The sequence below is a fragment of the Polyodon spathula genome, chromosome 20 (assembly GCF_017654505.1).
Source record: "Polyodon spathula isolate WHYD16114869_AA chromosome 20, ASM1765450v1, whole genome shotgun sequence".
Lineage (NCBI taxonomy): Eukaryota > Metazoa > Chordata > Actinopteri > Acipenseriformes > Polyodontidae > Polyodon > Polyodon spathula.
In genome coordinates, this window is record NC_054553.1 from 16046378 (window position 1) to 16071368 (window position 24991).

The 24991-nt window shown below is 39.3% G+C and overlaps 2 protein-coding genes across 12 annotated transcripts in view; one reads left to right on the forward strand and one right to left on the reverse strand.

The window, feature by feature from the left end:
- The window catches only part of LOC121295490 (plastin-3), a 513951-nt gene that overhangs the window by 189318 nt on the left and 299642 nt on the right, over positions 1 to 24991 (forward strand). The window lies entirely within an intron of this gene.
- Positions 1 to 24991, reverse strand: part of klhl13 (kelch-like family member 13) — a 172726-nt gene that overhangs the window by 11449 nt on the left and 136286 nt on the right. For all 11 annotated transcript variants that reach the window (XM_041220160.1, XM_041220159.1, XM_041220166.1 and 8 more), the window contains 3 exons: positions 19919 to 20051; positions 19465 to 19661; positions 15905 to 16700 (listed from right to left, as the gene is read on the reverse strand). In XM_041220160.1, coding sequence (XP_041076094.1) covers positions 15905 to 16700; positions 19465 to 19661; positions 19919 to 20051 — 1126 coding nt within the window. The remainder of the gene's footprint in view (positions 1 to 15904; positions 16701 to 19464; positions 19662 to 19918; positions 20052 to 24991) is intronic.

Sequence of the window (24991 nt, forward strand, 5' to 3'; positions counted from 1 at the left end):
TTTTTTTATGAATTTGTCACAGAGGCCTCTGAATGCCATACTCCCTACTTATGTCTCATGTTTTATATACCCTGTAAATCCTACCTAATAACATGCATCCCATTTTGAGAAGGTGGCTGTGATTGAAATGAATGGTCATCACGTGGTTGGTCACGCATTGTTTAATAATGTAATAAAGTGTAATCATAAAGACGTACAGTAGTCTCCATCTAAAGTGTAAAGGGTGGCTTTGTACAAAATAAAATCAGTAATTCCAAAGACCATCCCATTCAATAATCATTGTGACTAATTGTTGAATTGTACATGATAAATGGATGTAAGAATCAGCCTGGAGAAAGCGCATCTTGCATTCAGTTATCCTGCAGAGTAGCTCCTTGATGCCATTCCCAATACAAGTGAATACAGAGGAACCCAAATTCACCCCTATGGTCAAATCACCCAGTATACAGTATCCACTTCCATTAGACCAATAAGGCCACCATCATTTTAAGAGACATATTTTATAAGGTTGGCGTGCGATAACCTTAGTATAGGGCAGCAGGCCTAAGGTACTTCTCACAATGTGTGGGCTTGATTTGTACACTTACCAATACTGAATAGATCAATGAGCCCACATAAGACCAGTTCCCTTAAATTACAATATGATGTTATGCATTAGTCAGTTAACCCCAGATGCCCTAACTTCACTCCTGTGACCCCACATTTTTTAAACTCACTGATGCTTAGTCATTAGATGGACAGGAACAAATGAACTTGCATCTATAGAGGCATGCAAAGGCTTTCTAAAAATGTTTTCACATTTACAACTCTGAATTCACACACACTGTATTCAATTTCATTATACTGTAATCACTGATGTTTCAGTTCACAGCACCTTTCTCTCAGCCTTTTTCTGAGTTTGAAAGTATATATCTATTATGAAAGAAACAAAAAAGCAGCTCCCTGGAGCACACTGTGCATGATGTGTAATTCCAGGTCAATCCAGAAATCCTACAAAACAAGATCATCATAAGAACACAAGAAAAGGCCATTCGGCCCTCAAGGCTCGTCCCTTGTTAGCGCACCATTCTCCCCTAATGGAATACAGGTCCTTACAGAGTCAGCCTGGAGTGCAGCCAGACACAGATACTCTATACATCAAAATTCTAATGGATTTCTCAAAAGTAATTGGTTTCAAACGTTTTCAGAAACCACTGGACAGAAATCTAAAATCATCATACTGAAAACCAAATCAAACAGTGAAAATCAAGCGTAGTCTGAGCACCACCACTTTCTCCCCTCGTTAATAGTGTAGCCTCAATTTCAGTTCCGGTCACCACATGATTTTCACCTATTTATAGAAAAATAAAGTTACTTTGGGAAAACCCACTGATGAGGCACACAGTAAATGTGGTCCACGTCTGTATCAGTAGCAAAAACACCTGTTGCTTTTGTGAGTGACCACCAGTCCCTGCACTCTGACTTCTGAAACTAACAAGTGCTCAAGGCAGCAAAGCAGCGCCGTCTTTTAGCTTATTGCACGAGACTGCAATACACACTGTGCACTGTAGTGTAGATCGACAGGGAACCAATGAGAAATAAAGAGTACAGGAATGCACTGCTGTTGGATATGAAGAGAAGTACAAGATAGCAGCACATTCCAAAGGATAAGAAGATTTACAAGTATAGGCTACTACTCTGTTGAAAACAGTGCACCACAAACCAATTCTTCAATTAATTGGATAGAGCTGTCCACAGAAATCAGATGATGACAATTGTGTGGCGGTCACTGGTGCTGATTGGGGTAATTTACCATTCAATGTGAAACAAGTAACAAACAGCTCCTTGGATTTGTGATGATTACTGCTTTTCTTAGAAAGTCTCCAACCCCGCTCCTGGAGAGCTACTAGGTCTGCTGGTTTTCATTTCAACCGAGCTCTCAGTTACTTAACTGAACAAATTATTGGCTTAATTAGTCAAGATTAACAGGTGTTCCAGATCTTTACCTCTGATGATGTAAAGACCCCTAGAAAACCTGCTGGATAGGGCCTCTCCAGGACCAGGAATGGAGACCCCGACTAGAGAACAACAAGCAGTGGTTTCTCCAGTTATTTCACTTTGAACTGTAAATTAGCCCAATCAACACGATGATCGCCATCTGTGGAGAGCTTTGATCTAAATAATCAAATAATCTGTTGTACAGCTCTAGATGAAAATGGAACTTTGTAAAGTCTACACTAGACATGCATGACTCCTTAAAAACCGAATAAAAAATGCTTTAAGATCAATGAGCTACAAGGAACTCAACAAGAACTGATGTTTCTAATGTTCTTAAGACTCTAAGCGACGACCCTCGTACATTTAATCTAGGATTTCCAAAAAGTGTAGTGCATGTGTACAGCTGAACTCAGCAGAATTGTAATTGAAATATCTATTCCACAACAAAGAAACAAATCAATTAATATTGAACTCTGGTGAGCATACAATACTGCTTCATGCTAACTCCTAGCAGCATCACTGAAAACACTAAATGCATCTGAATCTTCTTCAGATCTCAATCTACTGTACTTTGATTTTAGAATATAAGAACATACGTTTACAAATGAGAGGAGGCCATTTGGCCCATCTTGCTTGTTTGGTTGTTAATAGCTTACTGATCCCAGAATCTCATCAAACAGCTTCTTGAAGGATCTCAAGGTGTCTTCAACAACATTACTTGGGAGTTGGTTCTAGACTCCCACAATTCTCTGTGAAAAAAGTGCCTCCTATTTTGTGTTCTGAATGCCACTTTATCCAATCTCCATTTGTGACCCCTGGTCCTTGTTTCTTTTTTCAGGTCATAAAAAGGCCCAATACCTTTTCGTCAAAAAAGTCCCTTGGGTTGACATTGTCAATACCTTTTCGAATTTTTAATGTTTGAATCAGGTCGCTGCATAGTCTTCTTGTTCAAGACTGAATAAATTAAATTATTTTAGCCTGTCTGCATATGACATGCCTTTTAAACCTGGAATAATTCTGGTTGCTCTTCTTTGAACTCTTTCTAGAGCAGCAATATCCTTTTTATAGCGAGGTAACCAGAACTGAACACAATATTCTAGATGAGATCTTACTAATGCATTGTACAGTTTTAACATTACTTCCCTTGATTTAAATTCAACACTTTTCACAATATACCCAAACATTTTGTTGGCCTTTTTTTTATAGCTTCCCCACATTGTCTAGGTCTTTTTCATTCAATTTCCTTTTTGACGTTTGCGTTTGCAGTTCCAAGTACTCTTTCTGTTTACTTTGTGTTTGATCCCTTTTAAACGCTCTGTAAAAGTTCCTTTTTTCGATTATTTTTTTTTTTTTTTTTAAATTGATCTATTAAAACATTTTGGCCATTTTGTTTTAGATTTAGATTTGCCTACTTTTGGGATGTAATTGTTTTGTGCCTCTAGTATCCTTTTTCTGTGGATGTTCTCTCTATTTTACTCCAATCTACTTCTGTTAGTCTCTGTTTCATATCGTCATAATTGCTTTTCTAAAATTGTAAACCTTAGCTTTAGTCACTACTTTTGGGGTTTTAAAAAGCACTTCAAATGAGCCCATGTTGTGGTCTGAGTTTGCCAGTTGTTCTCTGACCTCTGTTTTACTTATTCTGTCTTCGTTATTTGAAAAGACTAAATTAAGCCATGCCTCCCCTCTAGTCAGTGCCTTGACAAATTGCATTAGGAAGCAGTCATTTGTCATTTCCACCATTTCAATTTCATCCGTCATGTCCCATTTTATATGGGGGAAGTTGAAATCCCCCATTAGTATGGTTTCTCCTTTGCTACACACATTTCTAATGTCATTGTATAACAGATTATTTTGCTCGCCTTCTGAATATGGGGGTCTATAGCATGCTCCTATTATTATGCCCTTGGAATTTTTGTCCATTATTCAGACCCATATTGATTCAGGGTTGTTTTCTTCATCCAGATTTAACACCTGGGCTTCAAGACTGTTTCTTATGTATAGCGCTACCCCTCCACCTCTTCTGTCCTGCCTGTCTTACCTATACAGTGTATACCCACAAATATTATCTTTGTCCCTTCTGTTTTTTTGTTTAAATGCTTCTGAACCTACTCGAGTATCTTTTCTCCAAGTAGATTCGTTCCCTTTTTATTTAAGTGCAGTCCCGTCTATACAGATAGTCCTTGTTGTAGTATGTGGTCCAATGATCAAGATAGGTGAAGCCTTCCCTTGTGCACCACGTCTTCAGCCATGCGTTTAGATTAATTATTTCCAGCTGTTCATATGGTCCTTTGCAAGGTGCCGGCAGTATCCCAGAAAATACCACAGTTTTGGTTTTCTCTTTTAATTTCCTTCCTAGCTCACTGAATTTGTTTTGCAGGGATTTTGGTCTGTCTCTTCCAATGTTGTTTGTACCGATGTGGACGACTACTACCGGGTTGTCTCATGTTCGTTCTAGGAGCCTGTCCACGTTCTCAGGGAATGCTTGACCGAGGCTCCCGGAAGGCAGCACACTGGTGTAGTAAGGGGGTCCAAACTGCGAATTGAACTTGCTGTGTTTCTCAATATGGAGTCCCCAACAATCATGACCTCCCTTCTTTTTGCTGTCTGGTCACCCCTGTTAATAGGGTCCTGGATGTGTTTCCTTTCATTCTCTTGATGTTGGTTTTGATCATCTGCATTTTGAAGTGGCTCAAATTTGTTGGATGTTTTGATTTATGTTGGTTCTGTTTGACAGAGTTTCTTTTTTCCCCTGCTTCTGCCTACCCAAACCCAGCTGTTTTGACCTTCTTCTTCTATCTCCCTGGTGGCTTTCAGTCTGTTAGGGGTGGTGCAGACTTTGATGAATTGTGGGTGTGCCAGTTTCTCAAGATCCTGTTGCTGTCTCATTTCTTCCAGCTCCATTTCTATCACACTTACTAGTTTATGCAAGTCCTGGATCGTCCGGCACGTTACAACCACTTGGTTTAGCTCTGCTGGGTTTTCTTTGATTTCCCACATTATGCAGGTGTCACAGATTACTGGCTTGAAGACCATGTTAATTTTTTTATTTTATTTTTTTTTTTTTTTTTTTTGAAGTTTAGTTTTGCAGCTTGTCAACCTGCTTTCAAACTGCTTTTAAGTGCTCTGTGCTTCTCCCACGCTGTTGCTTCCACTCGCTGTTGCTGGGAAGAGTACTTCGTTTTTATCTGTAGCTGTTGTTCTGTTGGCTCCACCCGTCCCCCATGTCTCAGAACGGCGCCGAATTTGAATCAGCTGCTCTGTAGCTTCAGCTTGTTATTAGAAAAACAGTCAGTACCACCTGCTCTCCCCTGCAAGCCTCAACCCTTTCAAGGGCTCCTGCAAAGGGTGCAAGCCAAGAGCAGGGCACAAGCGGAGAGCGGGAGCGACAAATGCCGCAAGTACAACCCCCCCGAACCCCGTGAAGCACCACCACCTCCGCCACGGCCTGAGAGCCCAGCACCACTGCCTGACTTCCCACCACAAGCACCAGAGTGCCCTGCGCTGAGGTAACCCTTGCTCCTGCCAGTACCACCGCCTGACTGACAACTGCAGTTGTACCGCGACTCCAATTGAATGACTGATTAGAGGTCGAGTCTCGGTACAGCTGCATAAAAGCAGCATGTTTTCACATACTCGGGGTTGTGTGTTCGGTGAGTGGAGAACGGGATTGGAGACGGAGGTAAAGAGAATAAAACTAATAATAATGTAAAGTAAAAGAAGCTCACCGTGTTTTGTTTAGTCTGTTTTATTTGTCTATTTATTTTGGCGAATGTGCCGTGTCCTGTTTTTGTATTGTTACAACCGTTTATTTTTTGTCTGTTTATTTATTAAATGCTGAGCGAAAGCATTCGCTCAGCTCCACCAAACTCCACCTCTCTGTCGTTTTATTTCCTGCTTCTGGTCTGACATCACCCACTCCAGCCGTCTTTGTGACACTTCCCCACATTGTCTAGATGAAGACATTTCCGAGTCAAACTCCTAGGTCTTTTTTATAGTCCTTCTTTAATTTCAGTATCTACCATATATTTATAATGCATATTATTTCCTGCGTGCAGTACCTTACACTTTTCTCTATTAAATGTCATTTGCCATGAGATACAACAAACCCTATAGCTGCAACCATTATCAGCCTCGTAGGCACAGACACACCACAGACTAAAGTATTATTGAACATTTTATTTCATTGATTTACATTTAGGTACCAGATGCTATTTGCATTCTGCATGAAGTTCAGCACTACTGTCTGTCCATAGGGTGTTACTCCATCAACATTATGAAGCAAAGGATCAGTAAAGCCTGACTCACACTGGACTAAAAATCACTACATAAACAGTAAAGCCTGATTCACACTGGACTAAAATTACTACATCTGTGAAATGTAGTCTCATGCGAACCGTCCATTTCTTTTTATCCCAGATAATTTTCCAAAATTTCAAACTCCTGTGTCTTTTTACTCCCGTGCGAAACGACCACGTCAGTGTTATGTTCGAATTGATACAGCATTTCCAGGGTATTCGCCTCAAAACAATACCAGTCTTCACAATAAACCATAATATAAAATAAAAATTGGTACAATCTGTCCTGAGATTCTCCAGTTCTGTAAAACATTACGATTGGGCATAACCAATTTGGGGACAGGCAAAAAAACTAAACATAATTGGCAACTCTTAAAAAATGCTTTGTACAGTGCATTTGAAGATTTGTATTGCAACACATATTTTGCGTTTTGGAAGAATTCTGTTATTGATATGAAAACACATGCACGATATCAATGTTACATTTTCATATAGTTGCCCACCACTACAAATAAATAAAAGAATCTGTGTTTTTACTGTGGTATGAGAACTGTTAAGTGATTTTTTGTTATTTTTTTCAACAATTTATGGTCTGCTTTCGCGCTCATTATCTATATTAAGAAGGCTGCGCCAGATGCAGACCACTTACCTGAATCCTTGAAAACTCTTATGTAATTACATGCAGAAACAGTCTGACAGAAATGTACAAATGTGCCTTTTTCAACTACAATACTTTTAGATTTAATTATTTGAGAGGCACTATGCTACAAAACTGTGCAATATTGCAATAGAAACACAGCAATCTAAATACAAATCATAAACACCTTAAAGGAATAATACACAAGCATTACAGTCCCTTATTTGTTTTCCACAGTATTTTCACTTTGACTCCAATGTCTTCTGCCATAACACTAAAGGCCAAGTTCACTATGAGTGTGTCATGTGACAGGTAATAGGATCCCACTTGTACTCTTGCATTATATAGCCAGATCAGTGGTTTTCAACATTTTTCTGAAACTGTACCACCTTCTCTCTGGAGGTTTCATAAGTACCTCATTACAGTGCTGCTCTACCATGTGGTATCCCCACTGCAATAAAAGGCAGAATAATCAGATTAACATGTTTATTTTTCCCCGGTTTATTTAATATATAATTTATGTTACACAGTTTGGGGCTGACAAGCTGCTGTTTTAGGACAGAATACCAACCAGTACCAAAGGGACTCGGCATAACTCTGTCGCTTTACACTTTCTGTAGACTTTTTCTTTCTTCGTTTTTCTTTTTGACTCGAGAAAAGTACATAGGATAATTTGGATGTACTCTATGAAACACTGATAACAAATTTAACCACTCACTATTATTATTACTAAGCTGCAGCTGCACCTAATACATAACACAAAAACTGTCAAAGTATTGTGATTATTTATGTTTACCACAGCATTTATACTTCTAAAAAACCCAAAGATTGTGCTTCACTGATTAGTATTCAATTATACGTAGAGTTGAAAACAGCAAAGTTCATGAGCAGCACAGAGCACTCTGAGCAGAGCTCTCTACAGGCAGAATCACCAGACACTGCTTCACCCACCCTAGTCACAGTGGAAATATGCTCAATTGAAATCATGCATGCGTACATGCGTACAGGTGGATGACAATTTTGAAACTATACTAACCTTTCAGCTGCTAAACAAAAATGCAATATATATGCACAGTGGTTTTGAAATAATATATAATGCAGTAGTCTCACCTCTTTAGAGAACAGTTCGCCTATGGGAACACAAATTTGGAAATTGCTTGAACTCCTGAAAAACACCTGAATCAGGACACAAGTCATATAGCAATTTGGTGTTTCCTGTTCTGGTGAGTTGCTTCATCATTCTGTTAAATAATGTGTATGTCTTGTATATTGCTGTTGCATTTTGTATTGTGTGTAGGGAGGCTGCGTTCATTTAGTTTGATAGTTTATTAACGTTAAGTTAACCCCTAGTAATGGCCATTATTTTTGCCTCTGCCATTGTGATAGCCTGAAACACACCTGGCAGTTAATTTCAAATACATATCGATTTAAGCTTTTAGACAGTGTTGTTTTGCTTTAGTTTTATTACCCTTAGTTTGTCTGTTACTTGTTATAGTTTATTAACATACACTTGCCTATTGTTTTGCTTTTACTTATTTAGTTCTTCATATGTTGACATAAGTAATACATATGTATTTATTTATTTATTCATTCATACTGTGTCTGGTGGCTAACTCCACCTTTGAGAACACTTCAGCTATAGGAACGCTTTGCTTGCTTCCCGAGGGGTGTTCTTAGTTGGAGACTACTGTACCGTTAAATAAATTCAAGATCATTATTATTTTTTACTTTTATTTTACATGTGTCTCATTTTGCATAAGTAGATAGAAATTGTTTAAAATGCATATGCTGGCTTTCAATTTAAATATCAATTTGAAAACTAAACGCCCTTGGTATGTAGGATATTAATGCACCGATTTTATGAACTAGGTTTCTCACTTGAATTACCAAGGCCTATTTATATTGCTCAATATACTGGCCAGCAGACCTACAAGAAGACCATTCAGAAATCAACGCTGACCTTCACGGTGGCATGAACTTTATATATTTAATACTGAACAATATTCTTTTTGGTAATCATTAAAAACTGAAGCTAAGATCACAGAATCTAGATAAAACCCTCCATTCTATTTAACAATAGGAATGAATTATCCACCCTGCAGAACAGGTCACCTCTGAAAGGCAGGCATGTCAATAGCTTATGTTTTGCAAAGCAATTCTTCAGCTTAAGTGCTACCCATAATACAGCAGCTATTCTACAACTTTTCCACTAGCAGCAGATTTCAGCAGATCTACAACAGTTTGTCAGCTGTGCTTGCAGGACATCATTCCAGCTGAAGGGGCCTGCACTGGGAAAATAAGGCAATCCTTATCTGCTACAATAGGGGCTTGTAATTAAATCTTGTAATTGGACCGAATGTCAAACTAAAGTGGTTTACTTAAAATATACATATATTTAAAAAGCTGGGATAGACACTTCACTGTGTGTTCAAAATCACAGCAGCAAAACCAGAGAGCTGAGCACAGCATGTATTTGTAAAGAGATCTGGATTCAATATTGCTTTCCTTGATCTCTGCAGGCTGTCAGGATGGATGTACAAGCAGGAGATTCCAGCACAGGTGTGCAGCTTTGCTGCTTCAGACTGCTCATTTATTGGTTGGGGTTCTGAAAGGACAGACATTTAACACAGAGGGGTCTATCTGATTGGTCTAAAAACACCAGAAGATTAAAACAATATTATGGTTTATATAATACAAATAGGGCTCTTTTCCAGGGTTCTGAAAACCACCACCTCTAGGACCACTGACTTACTGCTGTTATTTTTTTCACACTCTAAGGGTAGCCAACACCTGGTTCATGTCTCTGCCAGTGAGCTGGGTTTACCTTCACTGTACACTGTAGTTCGTCTAAATGTTGCAATTGATTGCCTGCTGCACCGTGCAGTCCAACATAGTGTAGGACAGATTCCCTGAATATGATAATACATGAAAGTGTATTAATGATATAACTGGACTAATTAATGAAACTGCTATGTCTTAGAGAAAAAAAAAAACTGGATTAGGAAAAAGCTCAAACTGCTGTGTCTTAAGAAAAAGGGCCCCTTGGTTCCTGGCAGGAATACTGAACTGAAGATGACCAAGGCTAGGAGGGGGGGCACCTGGACTGGGTGAGGCTGAAAGGACAATGAAAAGACTGCAAAACTACAAACACAAGCGGTTTGGTGCAAGGAAGACAAAGTACAGATGTCAATAAGTCTCAACTGCAGCAACAAGCGACTGGACGAAAGGAAGCAGACAAAGGACAAATCTCGAAGATTCGTGAGTTAAAAAGGCAAAATACACAAATGATCTCATGAAGTGGCAACTCAGCAGAGGAAAAAGATCAAAATCAAAGTGAAATTGAACATTTTGCGCTCCACATCGAATGGTAAAAAGATGCTGTCACTCTGCTAAGCAAAGCTGCAACTCCGGGACTCAAAAAAAAAAAAAAAACGGATCAAGACAGGACTCTGCCTGAAAACAGACCCAAGACGAGGAAGCAAGCTGCAAACAAGTCAACTACTACAAGCAACGAAACTGAGACCCAGCTAGAAGACTGCCGTAAAACTTACAGCGACTTTTATCAGACAAACTAGGTCTGGGTTTGCTGTACACCTACAACCACAGTATCCAAAAGAAACTAGGCCTTGCTACCTGTGTAGCTAAAAGATTCAACAAAGATAACAGAGCGGACGCACGCTGTTGTGGATTCTATACTGAGGATTGAAGACTTTGTTGCAGCTGTTTGTTCTATAGAGAATTGAAACTTTGTTGCCAAGTTCCAACGTGGGATTGAAGTACTGGACACTTCAACAGATTGAGTTTCCAAACCAGCCGACCAAAAAAGTCTTAGCTTCAAGGAACTGTTGAGTATAATTCCAGTTGCATTTTCCTTTCATGGAACTAAATTAATTAATTGTAACACATTCATATAGAATTGAACTGTTAGTTATTTAGTTTGCACACTTTGCGTATGAATTTCTGTTTATTATTTGTGTACTTAATAAAATACTACTATTGACTAAACATTCCTTGTGTCTGCACGTGAATGTATGTTTATAGTAAATCCTCAATCTCTGGAACATGTCAATTTAAATATTGTTAGTAGAGAACTAATCAATCCAGATAAACATTAAATTACTGAATTGTTCCTACAATATACTGTGCTACAGGAGGTGCCATCCTCAGAATGAGATGTTAAACTGAGGTCCTGTCTACTCTGTGGACATTAACGGACACTACGTTCCCCAATCTCTGTCAACACGGCCAGGACATTCCTGTAAAGGAGATGGTGCATCTCAGCGGATATGTCTGGATACAGAAATAAACAAGATGTCAATGTATCTATAGGTTTGAAACCTGGGTATTCATGGTTTGAAACGTATACAACTTAAGAAAATAAGAAAGTTTATAAATGAGAGGAGGCCATTCAGCCTATTTTGCTCGTTGGTTGTTAGTAGCTTATTGATCCCAAAATCTCATCAAGCAGCTTCTTGAAGGATCCCAGGGTGTCAGCTTCAACAACATTACTGGGGAGTTTGATCCAGACCCTGACAATTCTCTGTGTAAAAAAGTGCCTCCTATTTTCTGTTCTGAATGCCCCTTTGTCTAATCTCCACTTGGGACCCCTGGTCATTGTTTCTTTTTTCTTGTCAAAAAAGTCCCTTGGGTTGACATTGTCAATACCTTTTAGAATTTTGAATGCTTGAATTAGGTCGCCACGTAGTCTTCTTTGTTCAAGACTGAACAGATTCAATTCTTTTAGCCTGTCTGCATATGACATGCCTTTTAAGCCCGGAATAATTCTGGTCGCTCTTCTTTGCACTCTTTCTAGAGCAGCAATATCTTTTTTATAGCGAGGTGACCAGAACTGAACACAATATTCAAGATGAGGTCTTACTAGTGCTAGTACTAGTGCAAGACTGAATAGATTAAATTAGTTTAGCCTGTCTGCATATGACATGCCTTTTAAACCCTTGCGGTCCTATGTCGGACCAGGTCCGACATTACAATTTTCCCTTTCCAGTCCAATGTCGGACCCTGTCCGACACCATCAAAAAGACATAAAGCACAGGTCTCTAGTCATTTTTTCTCCGGAAAATGCAGAGAAAACCTTTCAATGGCAGAGTGAGACCGGAACGAGCTGAATGAAACCGAAAAAAAGGGGGCGTTTCTCATAGCCCCATGCATTACAAAGATAACACAGACATAACAATGGAGGTAGCTGCTTCTGCATCCAGGGCTAAAAGAATATCACAGACATTTGCAGAGCTTTTTGAGATGTTATAGTAATAAAATAATGACTTGGATCGCATTATTGAGGAGTTTGGTGATAAAACGAGTGATCGGGAGGGGATTTATCAGTATGAACGTCTATAAAGAGGTATGTGAAAAATACAGCGAACAAGGCGTGGTGCTTGGCTGTAGATACAGTATTGAGTGTTTTTTTTTTTTGCGATTCAATGCCTTCTGAATCTGTTTTACTCTGAGAAAAAATATTTTAAATAATGCTTGTAAAATAAACAGGACCTGACGTGCCTGACGAGCACTAAATAAATGGACCACTAAGGGTTAAACCCGGAATAATTCTGGTTGCTCTTCTTTGCACTCTTTCTAGAACAGTAATATCCTTTTTGAAGTGAGGTGACCAGAACTGAACACAACATTCAAGATGAGGTCTTACTAATGCATTGTACAGTCTTAACATTACTTCCCTTGATTTAAATCAAGAGCATCTTGATGACCTTTTTTATAGCTTCCCCACATTGTCTAGATGAAGACATTTCTGAGTCAACAAAAACTCCTAGGTCTTTTTCATAGATTCCTTCTTCAATTTCCTTATCTCCCATATGATATTTATAATGCACATTTTCATAGCCTGCACGTAATACCTTAAAAACTTTTCTATATTTATTATTATTATTATTTTTTTTTTATTTAGTCGTTGCCAATTATTTTTATTTTCTACCAATCTGAAAATGGCCAATTATTATTTAAGCTCGGGTCACCGCTACCACCCCTGCGCTGACTCAGGAGCAGCGAAGACGAGCACACGCTGTCCTCCGAAGCGTGTGCCGTCAGCCGACCGCTTCTTTACACACTGCGGATTCACCATGCAGCCGCCCAGGAGCTACAGCGTAGGAGCACAACGCAGCTCCCGGGCAGCTAACAAGCAAGCCCACAGGCGCCTGGCCAGACTACAGGGGTCGCTGGTGCGCGGTGAGCCAAGAACACCCTGGACGACCTAGACCCCTCCCCCCCCCGGCGACGCTCAGCCAATTGAGCGCCGCCTCCTGGAAATCCTATCCACGGTCAGCTGTGGAATAGTCCAGATTCGAACCGTGACATCCAGGCTATAGGGCACATCGTGCACTCACACAGAGCCCCTTTACTGGATATTAAATTTCATTTGCCATGTTTCTGCCCAGTTCTGAATCTTTTAAAGACCAATTTGAATGACCTTTGCTGCTGAAACAGCGTTTGCCACTCCTCCTATTTTTGTGTCATCTGCAAATTTAACAAGTTTGCTTACTTTACCAGAATCTAAATCATTAATGTAGATTAGGAAGAGCAGAGGACCTAATACTGTGGTACTTCACTGGTTACCTCACGTCATTTTGAGGTTTCTATTCTAATCAGTACTTTCTGTTTTCTACATGTTAACCACTCCCTAATCCATGTACATGCATTTCCTTGAATCTCTACTGTGTTCAGTCTGAGAATTAATCTTTTATGTAGGACTATGTCAAAAGTTTTCTAGAAATCTAAATAAACCATGTCATATGCTTTGCAATGATCCATTATCGATGTTGCATCCTCAAAAAAATCAAGCAGGTTAGTTAGACACTATCTCCCTTTCCTAAAACCATGTTGACCGTCTCCCAGGATACTGTTACCATATAGGTAATTTTCCATTTTGGATCTTATTATAGTTTCCATAAGTTTGCATATAATAGAAGTCAGGCTTATTGGTCTGTAGTTATCTGGTTCAATTTTGTTTCCCTTTTTGTGGATCGGTTTTATGTTTGCAATTTTCCAGTCTGTCTGTACAACCCCTGTGTCAATAGACTGTTGCATGATCTTGGTTTGCGGTTTGTAAATTACTTCTTTCATTTCTTTGAGTACTATTGGGAGGATCTCAACTGGCCCAGGGGATTTGTTTATTTTAAGAGCTCCTAGTCCCTTTAACACTTCTGCCTCAGTTATGCTAAAGTTATTAAAACTGGATAGGAACAGGTTGACACGTGGGGCATGTTGTCAGTATCTTCCTTTGTAAAAACTTGTGAAAAGTAATCATTTAATATATTTGCTATTTTTTTTCTTCGTCTATGATTTTGCCATGTGTATCTCTTAGACATTTAACCTCCTCTTTGACTGTTCTTTTGCTGTTGTAATATTGAAAACAAATTTTGGAATTGGTTTTAGCCCCCTTAGCAATGTTCATTTCTATCTCTCTCAGCCTTTCTAACTTCCTTTTTGACGTGTGTTTGCAGTTCCAAGTACTCTTTCTGTGTACTTTGTTTTTGGTCCTTTTTTAATGCTCTGTAAAGTGCCTTTTTTCTCTGAATATTTTTTTTTTAATTGATCTATTAAACCATTTTGGCAATTTTGTTTTAGATTTAGATTTGTCTGCTTTTGGGATGCAATTGTTTTGTGTTTCTAGTACTGCATTTAAAAAAAAAAAACAGCCATCCTTTTTCTGTGGATTTTTTGGCTATTTTACTCCAATCTACTTCTGTTAGTCTCTGTTTCATACCTTCATAGTTTGCCTTTCTAAAATTGTAAACCTTAGATTTAGTCATTACTTTTTGGGTTTTAAAAAGCACTTAAAATAAGACCATGTTGTGGTCTGAGTTTGCCAGTGGTTCTCTGTGTGGTCTTCGTTATTTGAAAAGTCTAAATCAAGGCATGTCTTCCCTCCAGTTGATGCCTTGACAAATTGCATTAGGAAGCAGTCATTTTTCTGCCTCTTCTGTCCTACCTGTCTTTCCTATACAATGTATACCCACAAATAAATCCGTCTCCATCACTCTCGGACAACCAAATTTCTGTAACACCTATCACATCATAGTTACTTGTTAGTGCAGTAGCTTCAAGTTCTAACATTTTGTTTCTGATACTTCTAGGGTATATAATATAGAATATACTATATAGGGTATTCAAGGGTTGAAACAAGGGTATTCAAAAGTCGAAACAAGGGTATTCAAAAGTTGAAACAAGGGTATTCTAGGGTTGAAACGAGGGTATTCAAAGGTTAAAGCTAGGGTATTCAAAGGTTGAGACGATGGTTTCATGGTTTGAGATGAGGGTTTTCATGGTTTGAGACAAGGGTATTCATGGGTTGAGACGCAAGAGTATTCATGGTTTGAGACGCAAGGATATTCATGGTTTGAGATGCAAGGGTATTCATGGTTCGAGACGCAAGGGTATTCATGGTTCGAGACGCAAGGGTATTCAAGAGTTGAGACGAGGGTATTGATGGTTTGAGACGATGGTATTCCAGAAATCCTTCCTCCTGACCCATTTACTGTGTTTTACAAGCCTATAGTACATATGAAGAATGCACACAATCCAGCTAGGTTTATTATTTTGGAAAATAGAAATCAAAACATTCAGTCAAATGTATGCTATTCGTTATGGACAAATAATTGAAGCCCATGTGTTTCCTGAGGACAGATACGGATATGTGAAGTACATGAAGCACGATGGTGTAGTTCTATTAATTACATGTACAGTAAAATAAATACCAGCAGATGCTTGACACAGACCAGTCTGCTTCCACTGACCAGCAAACAAGTGCCAAATAATAGAAATAAACTGTGAAAATAAGTACAGTCATACTGTAATCGAGAATATTAAACCATTTGACACTCAACAGGCTTGGTACAGTACTCTATAAAATCAATTTTGAAAGGTATTTGAAAACCTTTGTTAGCAGTCCTTCAAAGCAGTGCAAATGGAGAAATCTTGAATCTAATCATTAATCTAGGCTACATGCATGACAAACACTTACCCAATTCACCCGCTGCATTCCTACCGCCCACTGCATAGAGATGTCCTTTGAGGGCACTTAGGTGGAAGAAAGTGCGCTTTTCATTGAGAGATGCCACCTGCATCCACTTGTTATAGCGAGGGTCAAATCGGAATACAGTGTCCACAGCAGTCTTTCCTTTCGTGTCGTAATTACTCTGTCCACCAACCACATACAGGAAGTTGCCAATCACTGCAATGCCATGTTGGTACCGTGGGGCATCCATGGGAGCCAATGATTTCCACTCATGTGCCTTTTCATCAAACAATCGCAGCTCTTTGCTAACAACCAGCTGCTGCCGTAAAACTCCCCCCAAAGTTATCAAGTGTGTGCTATCAGATCGAATAGCAGTTCTTTCTGACTGCATGACAGGTTGCATGTAGGGCATCATTTGGTAATTGCTGGCTTCCAGTAAAAGGTTCACACATGTGTTGTCTGTTCTCATGAAATCTACTGTCTGCACATGGTTTATAAGCTCCTGTGGGCTCATGAGAGGAAAGCGAATGTTCTTCATTAGTTTGGAGGAGTAGTCCATCCTGGAGTCTTCGTACCGTAGCCAGCGGCAGGCAGCTTTAAACAAGTCCAGCTCGCTGCAGTGCTTGAGGCTGTTGCTGGAAAGTACAAAGGCTAGCCTGTCAAATGGGAGCTTCACAAACTCTCCAGTGCTCAGCAAGGACAGGAAGTTTTTTAAGATGAAATTATTTACATATTTATCCACCTCTGTAAGGTTATAGGTGTTTGCAATGCGCCCAATTTCAACACAGTTGTCCAAAGTAACCTAAAAAGAAATCCAGAAGAAAAAGAAAATAAGGAGGTATGCAAAACAAGTTGTTTATAGTGAAGTAACCAGAAGTGAGAACTAAGACTGTTACTGGAAGGCAGTTCTGTTTAATAAATGATGTGAATATCAACTTGCTTGTGGTTTTTACATGCAATATCTATTCATTTTAAATATGTTGGCAAGAAAAACAACAAGAAGCTTTTGATAAAATGGATGGGATGTAAAAACCAAAGTCCTATTGCAAGTGATCCTGTGGCGATTGTTGATGCATAGTTCATCACTTAGTCTCTAAAAGTGTCTGCTAAATGACCAAATAATAATAATAATAATAATAAAATAATAATAATAAATAATGGTCTATAAGCTTTTTTTTTTTTTTTTTTTTTTTTTTTAATGAGCAATGTATTTGTCAGTTGACAGAAATAACTGCACAGACTTTCTTCAGGTTAGTGGTTGGTGGAAGCATTTTCCATGCACTTGCACCCTTTGTTGGAGTCCAGTATTATGCAATTAAAATAAAATACAGAACAGTATAGATCTGTTAACAGTATCTAATTAAAATACAGATAATGGATAATAAGAGGAAATGGAATTAGCTGCTATATAAAAAGAATGCATTCATTTAATTACTGAAATCCCAGTCGTAATACCTTTATCATAAAACCCATGACTGATATATGGATTACAATATACTTTGTTAGCCAATGCTCCACATGAAAAGCAACCATTGGCTACAACTGTGACATTGTGCACTACACACATTTCACCTGAGTAGTGTATTTGGGGTCAAAGCATGTTACTGACTGCAAAGGATGTCAGTCAAAAGGAGAAGTTGGTGGTTAATGATAGGAAAGAAGAAGCTGAAGTAGAGACAATTTCACTGCCCAGATGAAAAATACCATCTGAAAGTAAGTCTTGCAAACAGATTTCTTCAACCTACTGTAGTATCAGATACCATGTTTTAAAAAGAACATACATGTAAAACTGCACATTTAAGGCCTACAATATATAGCAAATGGAAGTGCATGACAGGTTGGAAGTATTGAGTGCTGTGAATCATGTGGTAGCTCGAGGCAAGGCAAGGAATAAGCGATTCATTTCTGCAGCTCACTTCTGTAATAAACGTGACAATACAGTGATGTTCAGGTGATTGACTAATTAATTTCTACAGTACATGAATTGTGCTTTTTAAATCAATGCTGATATTGCACTGCCCTCATTAACAAATAAACCAGGGCTTAGGCAGGCAACCAGGAAATGGAATGAGAATATTACAGATAATTCATCAAGAGTGATTCAAACACTGGAAGCCCCAAGAAGACATTTCCATCATTTACAAAACCTGGGAGGCCACGCCATCCAGTATCTTAGCTTTCAAAGTGTGTCTTTTTCAGTTCTATGTAGATGATTGAATTGCTTGTCTGCTGTGGCGAGGGATGTTTTTCAGTTCTATGTAGATTTAAGAGGTCATCAATAACAAATGTCAGGCCAAAAGAGAACAATGGCTGTGTCTTCTGCTCATGTCTTGTGTTTTTCTCATGCTAGTTACAGTAAAACTGCAAGATTTGCTCCATTTAATGTTAAGATTAGAATTTCTTGTACAGAAAATTTAAATCTAAAGTTTTTCTCATCTCAGCTTCGCTGTGTAATAACCCCATAATGCTATTTCTATTAAGCTCAATGTGTGTCCCTATTACTAAGACAACTGCATTTCAGCTCCAAGGCAGACTAGGAAACCTTTCACTGACAAAGGAATCTGCAGCCAGCAAGGAGATTCACTGAAGTCTCTGACCTTTCTCAGGGAGCTGAGCCAGTGATTGTCTACACCAGCCAATGTACTGAAAAGCCTGGCAAAGATAAAGAAACTGTGCTTAATTTTCAAGATGGATGCCCAATTTGACAAACTCTCCATTCACTACAAAACTCTCCCATTTATTTTATTTTCACAATTCTAAACAAATTTTAGTGTAAGGGGGGTGGGGGGGGAAATCACTAAATGCAAATATAAGCAATTAAACAGTGAAATACAGCCACACCCACAGCCCCATTTTGTCTTCTGTTGTACCCATGGAAATTCATCCATGATTGCGACAGTGTGTACAGATTGGCACACTTGTGCAACAGACAATGCATAAGACAGACACATCACCTGAAAACAACCACAGTTATATCCCACATAAAACAATAGTTGACAGAAAATACACGAACAAATTAGAACAGGAAAAACAGAAGTCCCCATTAAAGACTTGGATTTTATTTGTCCAAACATTTTTCAAACTTTGTTTTTGAAGGTAGCAGTTGACCTGCTCTATGGTTCAACATGAATAACTAATGACAGCCCTGTCTGCTGGAATTGATGGGCTATGTGTCTTCAAAATGAAAGCATTTCTACATTTTACCACCTACTTAAAATGCAGGGAATGTTACGAAACATTCTCCATTGTAGATTTTGGATGAGTAAAACCCTGAAAATTATCATTCCCCAGTACGTTCTGATTTGAGCAGTATGCTGCCCTGCAAGATGAATCCGTAGGTACAGAGCAGCTAGCGCAGGTACAATTCTCACACCACTGTCATTGGCAAAGAAGGATCCAGCACTGCAACAGTGTGGCAGGGTGCCACAGTCAAACTTAATGCCAGGAAGCTTGTTAGCTTGACCATAATGAACTACAGCAACCTAGTCCCCAACCCAGGACAAACACAAGCTATATAAGATCATCAGTGAATGACGTTAAATATCAAAACGAAAGGGTTGCCTTACCCCCGATATGAGAAACACTTTACAGAAGTCCAGGACTGGCAGGATCTGCAAGAAGCTGGCAGCTTCCAGTGTGTCCTGCAAGTTTTCCATGTTAAGAGAGAGCTTTGCGGTGTAAATGAAGTCAATAATCTTCTTGAGGCCTATTCGGTTTACTCCATGAAGCTTGATGCACATAAGGTCTTGTTCCTTCATTCCACCTAGGTGAGGAAAGGCAGCAGAACAAGACAAATTCATTAATAAATGGCATCTTTAACAACCTCTTTATGTATCTTCTGTTCTTTGGTTCACTTTACCCCACACCAAGCACAGTACATCCAACTTTACTCTGTCACCGTATAAACACACTACCTTTGATTAGACTTTTACACACAAAATCTTTCAGTACAAAATAGGACATGGTTATGGTACACTGCAGCTTTAAATAATAGTACTGGCATTTTTTTTATTTTTTTACCTGTGAACATGGCTTTAAAATAATCACTGGCTGATGCCATCATTGCCCTATGAACAGGAAAAGCTTCTTCCCCATCCCCAGGTAGCAGCGTCACGTCACAGAGTAAGCCTTCTATCCGCAGCTGGTCGAAGCCCTGCAACAACCAGTGTAAAATGTATAAATAGACTGCCCTGAGGGCACAGTACAGCAGTACCCAGCACATGGATCCCTTTAACAATCATGAATGTGGAATGCATTAATGTCAGCACTCAACAGGTAAAGCAGTAAACTGAACACTGCAGTCAGAGACATAGGGTGGTTAAAATGATCTATTCTACCTCACAGATTGATATACTATTCTATCTGCTAATACCTTTATTGAAATTAAGTTGACCAGACATCCTGACAAAATCGGGATCGTCCCGTTATTAGGAACTTTGTCCCGCTTCCCAATCGAGATGCTGTCGGGACGTCATTTGACCCGATTTGTAGAGTAAACATTGAAAACCCAGGTGTAGAATTTTTCTTTTCTCGTTAGGATATTTCATATATAAGAACATAAGAACATAAGAAAGTTTACAAACGAGAGGAGGCCATTCGGCCCATCTTGCTCGTTTGGTTGTTAGTAGCTTATTGATCCCAAAATCTCATCAAGCAGCTTCTTGAAGGATCCCAGGGTGTCAGCTTCAACAACATTACTGGGGAGTTGATTCCAGACCCTCACAATTCTCTGTGTAAAAAAGTGTCTCCTATTTTCTGTTCTGAATGCCCCTTTTTCTAAACTCCATTTGTGACCCCTGGTCCTTGTTTCTTTTTTCAGGCTGAAAAAAGTCCCTTGGGTCGACATTGTCAATACCTTTTAGAATTTTGAATGCTTGAATTAGGTCGCCACGTAGTCTTCTTTGTTCAAGACTGAACAGATTCAATTCTTTTAGCCTGTCTGCATATGACATGCCTTTTAAGCCCGGAATAATTCTGGTCGCTCTTCTTTGCACTCTTTCTAGAGCAGCAATATTTTTTTTATAACGAGGTGACCAGAACTGAACACAATATTCAAGATGAGGTCTTACTAGTGCATTGTACAGTTTTAACATTACTTCCCTTGATTTAAATTCAACACTTTTCACAATGTATCCGAGCATCTTGTTAGCCTTTTTTATAGCTTCCCCACATTGTCTAGATGAAGACATTTCTGAGTCAACAAAAACTCCTAGGTCTTTTTCATAGATTCCTTCTCCAATTTCAATATCTCCCATATGATATTTATAATGTACATTTTTATTTCCTGCGTGCAGTACCTTACACTTTTCTCTATTAAATGTAATTTGCCATGTGTCTGCCCAGTTCTGAATCTTGTCTAGATCATTTTGAATGACCTTTGCTGCTGCAACAGTGTTTGCCACTCCTCCTACTTTTGTGTCGTCTGCAAATTTAACAAGTTTGCTTACTATACCAGAATCTAAATCATTAATGTAGATTAGGAATAGCAGAGGACCTAATACTGATCCCTGTGGTACACCGCTGGTTACCACACTCCATTCTGAGGTTTTTCCTCTAATCAGTACTTTCTGTTTTCTACATGTTAACCACTCCCTAATCCATGTACATGTGTTTCCTTGAATCCCAACTGCGTTCAGTTTGAGAATTAATCTTTTGTGCGGGACTTTGTCAAAAGCTTTCTGGAAATCTAAATAAACCATGTCATATGCTTTGCAATTATCCATTATCGATGTTGCATCCTCAAAAAAAATCAAGCAAGTTAGTTAGACACGATCTCCCTTTCCTAAAACCATGTTGACTGTCTCCCAGTACCCTGTTACCATATAGGTAATTTTCCATTTTGGATCTTATTATAGTTTCCATAAGTTTGCATATAATAGAAGTCAGGCTTACTGGTCTGTAGTTACCTGGTTCAGTTTTGTTTCCCTTTTTGTGGATCGGTATTACGTTTGCAATTTTCCAGTCTGTCGGTACCACCCCTGTGTCAAGAGACTGCTGCATGATCTTGGTTAGCGGTTTGTAAATTACTTCTTTCATTTCTTTGAGTACTACTGGGAGGATCTCATCCGGCCCAGGGGATTTGTTTATTTTAAGAGCTCCTAGTCCCTTTAACACTTCTGCCTCAGTTATGCTAAAGTTATTTAAAACTGGATAGGAACTGGATGACATGTGGGGCATGTTGTCAGTATCTTCCTTTGTAAAAACTTGTGAAAAGTAATCATTTAATATATTTGCTATTTTTTTTTTCTTCATCTACGATTTTGCCATTTGTATCTCTTAAACATTTAATCTCCTCTTTGAATGTTCTCTTGCTGTTGTAATATTGGAAAAACATTTTGGAATTGGTTTTAGCTCCCTTAGCAATGTTCATTTCTATTTCTCTCTTGGCCTTTCTAACTTCCTTTTTGACTTGCGTTTGCAGTTCTGTGTACTCTTTCTGCGTACTTTCTTTTTGGTCCTTTTTTAATGCTCTGTAAAGTGCCTTTTTTCGCTGAATATTTTTTTTAATTGATCTATTAAACCATTTTGGCAATTTAGTTTTACATTTAGATTTGTCTACTTTAGGGATATAATTGTTTTGCGCCTCTAGTACTACATTTTTGAAGAACAACCATCCTTCTTCTGTGGGTGTTTTCTCTATTTTACTCCAATCTACTTCTGTTAGTCTCTGTTTCATACCTTCATAGTTTGCTTTTCTAAAATTGTAAACCTTAGCTTTAGTCTTTACTTTTGGGGATTTAAAAAACACTTCAAATGAGACCATGTTGTGGTCTGAGTTTGCCAATGGTTCTCTGACCTCTGTTTTAGTTATTCTATCTTCGTTATTTGAAAAGACTAAATCAAGGCATGCCTCCCCTCTAGTCGGTGCCTTGACAAATTGTGTTAGGAAGCAGTCATTTGTCATTTCCACCATTTCTATTTCATCCTTCGCGCTACCCACTGGGTTTTCCCATTTTATTTGGGGGAAGTTGAAATCCCCCATTAGTATGGCTTCTCCTTTGCTACACACATTTCTAACGTCATTGTATAACAGATTATTGTGCTCACCGTCTGAATCTGGCGGTCTATAGCATGCTCCTATTATTATGCCTTTTGAATTTTTGTCCGTTATTCTGACCCATATTGATTCGGTTTTATTTTCTTCGTCCAGGTTTAACACCTGGGCTTCAAGACTGTTTCTTATGTATAGCGCTACCCCTCCTCCTCTTCTGTCCTGCCTGTCTTTCCTATACAGTGTATACCCACAAATATTATATTCGTCCCCATCACTCTCAGATAACCACGTTTCTGTAACACCTATCACATCATAGTTACCTGTTAGTGCAGTAGCTTCAAGTTCTAGAATTTTGTTTCTGATACTTCTAGCATTTAGATATGCTAGAAGTATCAGAAACTATAAGCAATATCAGCATTGATTTAAAAAGCACAATTCATGTACTGTAGAAATTAATTAGTCAATCACCTGAACATCGCTGTATTGTCACGTTTATTACAGAAGTCTTACCTGAGTTGTTGTTCTTGTTTTGATGCGGTCTCCCTTCTGTTTTTTTGTTGATTTCTCCCCCCTTCCTTTCTAGTTTAAATGCTTCTGAACTTGCTCAAGGATCTTTTCTCCAAGTAGACTGGTTCCCTTGTTATTTAAATGCAGTCCATCCCGTCTATACAGATAGTCCTCGTTGTAGAATGTGGTCCAATGATCAAGATAGGTGAAGCCTTCCCGTGTGCACCACGTCTTCAGCCATGCGTTTTGATTAATTATTTTCAGCTGTCCATATGGTCCTTTGCAAGGTGCGGGTAGTATACTAGAAAATACCACAGTTTTGGTGTTCTCTTTTAATTTCCTTCCTAGCTCTCTGAATTTGTTTTGCAGGGATTTTGGTCTGTCTCTTCCAATGTTGTTTGTACCGATGTGGACGACTACTACCGGGTCGTCTCCTGTTCGTTCCAGGAGCCTGTCCACGTTCTCAGTGATGTGCTTGACCGAGGCTCCCGGAAGGCAGCACACTGTTGTAGTAAGGGGGTCCAAACTGCGAATTGAACTTGCTGTGTTTCTCAATATGGAGTCCCCAACAATCACGACCTCCCTTCTTTTTGCTGTCTGGTCACCACTGTCAATAGGGTCCTGGATGTTGTTCCTTTCATTCTCTTGTTGTTGGTTCTGCTCATCAAAATTCTGAAGTGACTCAAATCTGTTGGCTGTTTTGATTTCTGGTGGTTGTGTTTGACGAAGTTTCTTTTTTTCCCTGCTTCTGCCTACCTGAACCCAGCTGTTCTGACCTTCTATCTCCCTGGTGGCTTTCAGTCTGTTAGGGGTGATGCAGACTTCCATGAATTGTGGGTGTGCCAGTTCCTCAAGATCCTGTTGCTGTCTCACTTCTTCCAGCTCCATTTCTAGCATACTTACTAGTTTATGCAAATCCTGGATCGCGCGGCACTTTACGCACACTTGGTTTAGCTCCGCTGGGTTTTCTCGGATTTCCCACATCAAGCAGGTGTCACAGATTACTGGCTTGAAGACCATGTTGAGGTTTTTTTTTTTTTTTAAGTTTAGTTTCTTCTGCAGCCGTCAACCTGCTTTCAAACTGCTTCGAAACTGCTCTGTACTTTTCCACGCCTGTACTTCTCCCACTCGCTGTCGCTGGGAAGACTGCCTCGTTTAACTGCGTTGTTCTGCTGTGCTGTTGGCTCCTCCCCTCGCCCGTGTCTCAAAACGGCGCTGAATTTGAATCAGCTGCTCCGAGTTTCAGCTTGTTTGTTATCAGAAAAACACACGCGGCTGTTTGACTTTGAGCTGCTGCTGTGTTTCCCCAATGTCCTCTGTTTTCTGATTAAAGCAATTCAAGATGCAATTTCTCCTTTCTGCTTCTAAACTGCTCTGTACTTTTCCACGCCTGTACTTCTCCCACTCGCTGTCGCTGGGAAGACTGCCTCGTTTAGTTAGACTGCGTTGTTCTGCTGTGCTGTTGGCTCCTCCCCTCGCCCGTGTCTCAAAACGGCGCTGAATTTGAATCAGCTGCTCCGAGTTTCAGCTTGTTTGTTATCAGAAAAACACACGCGGCTGTTTGCCTTTGAGCTGCTGCTGTGTTTCCCCAA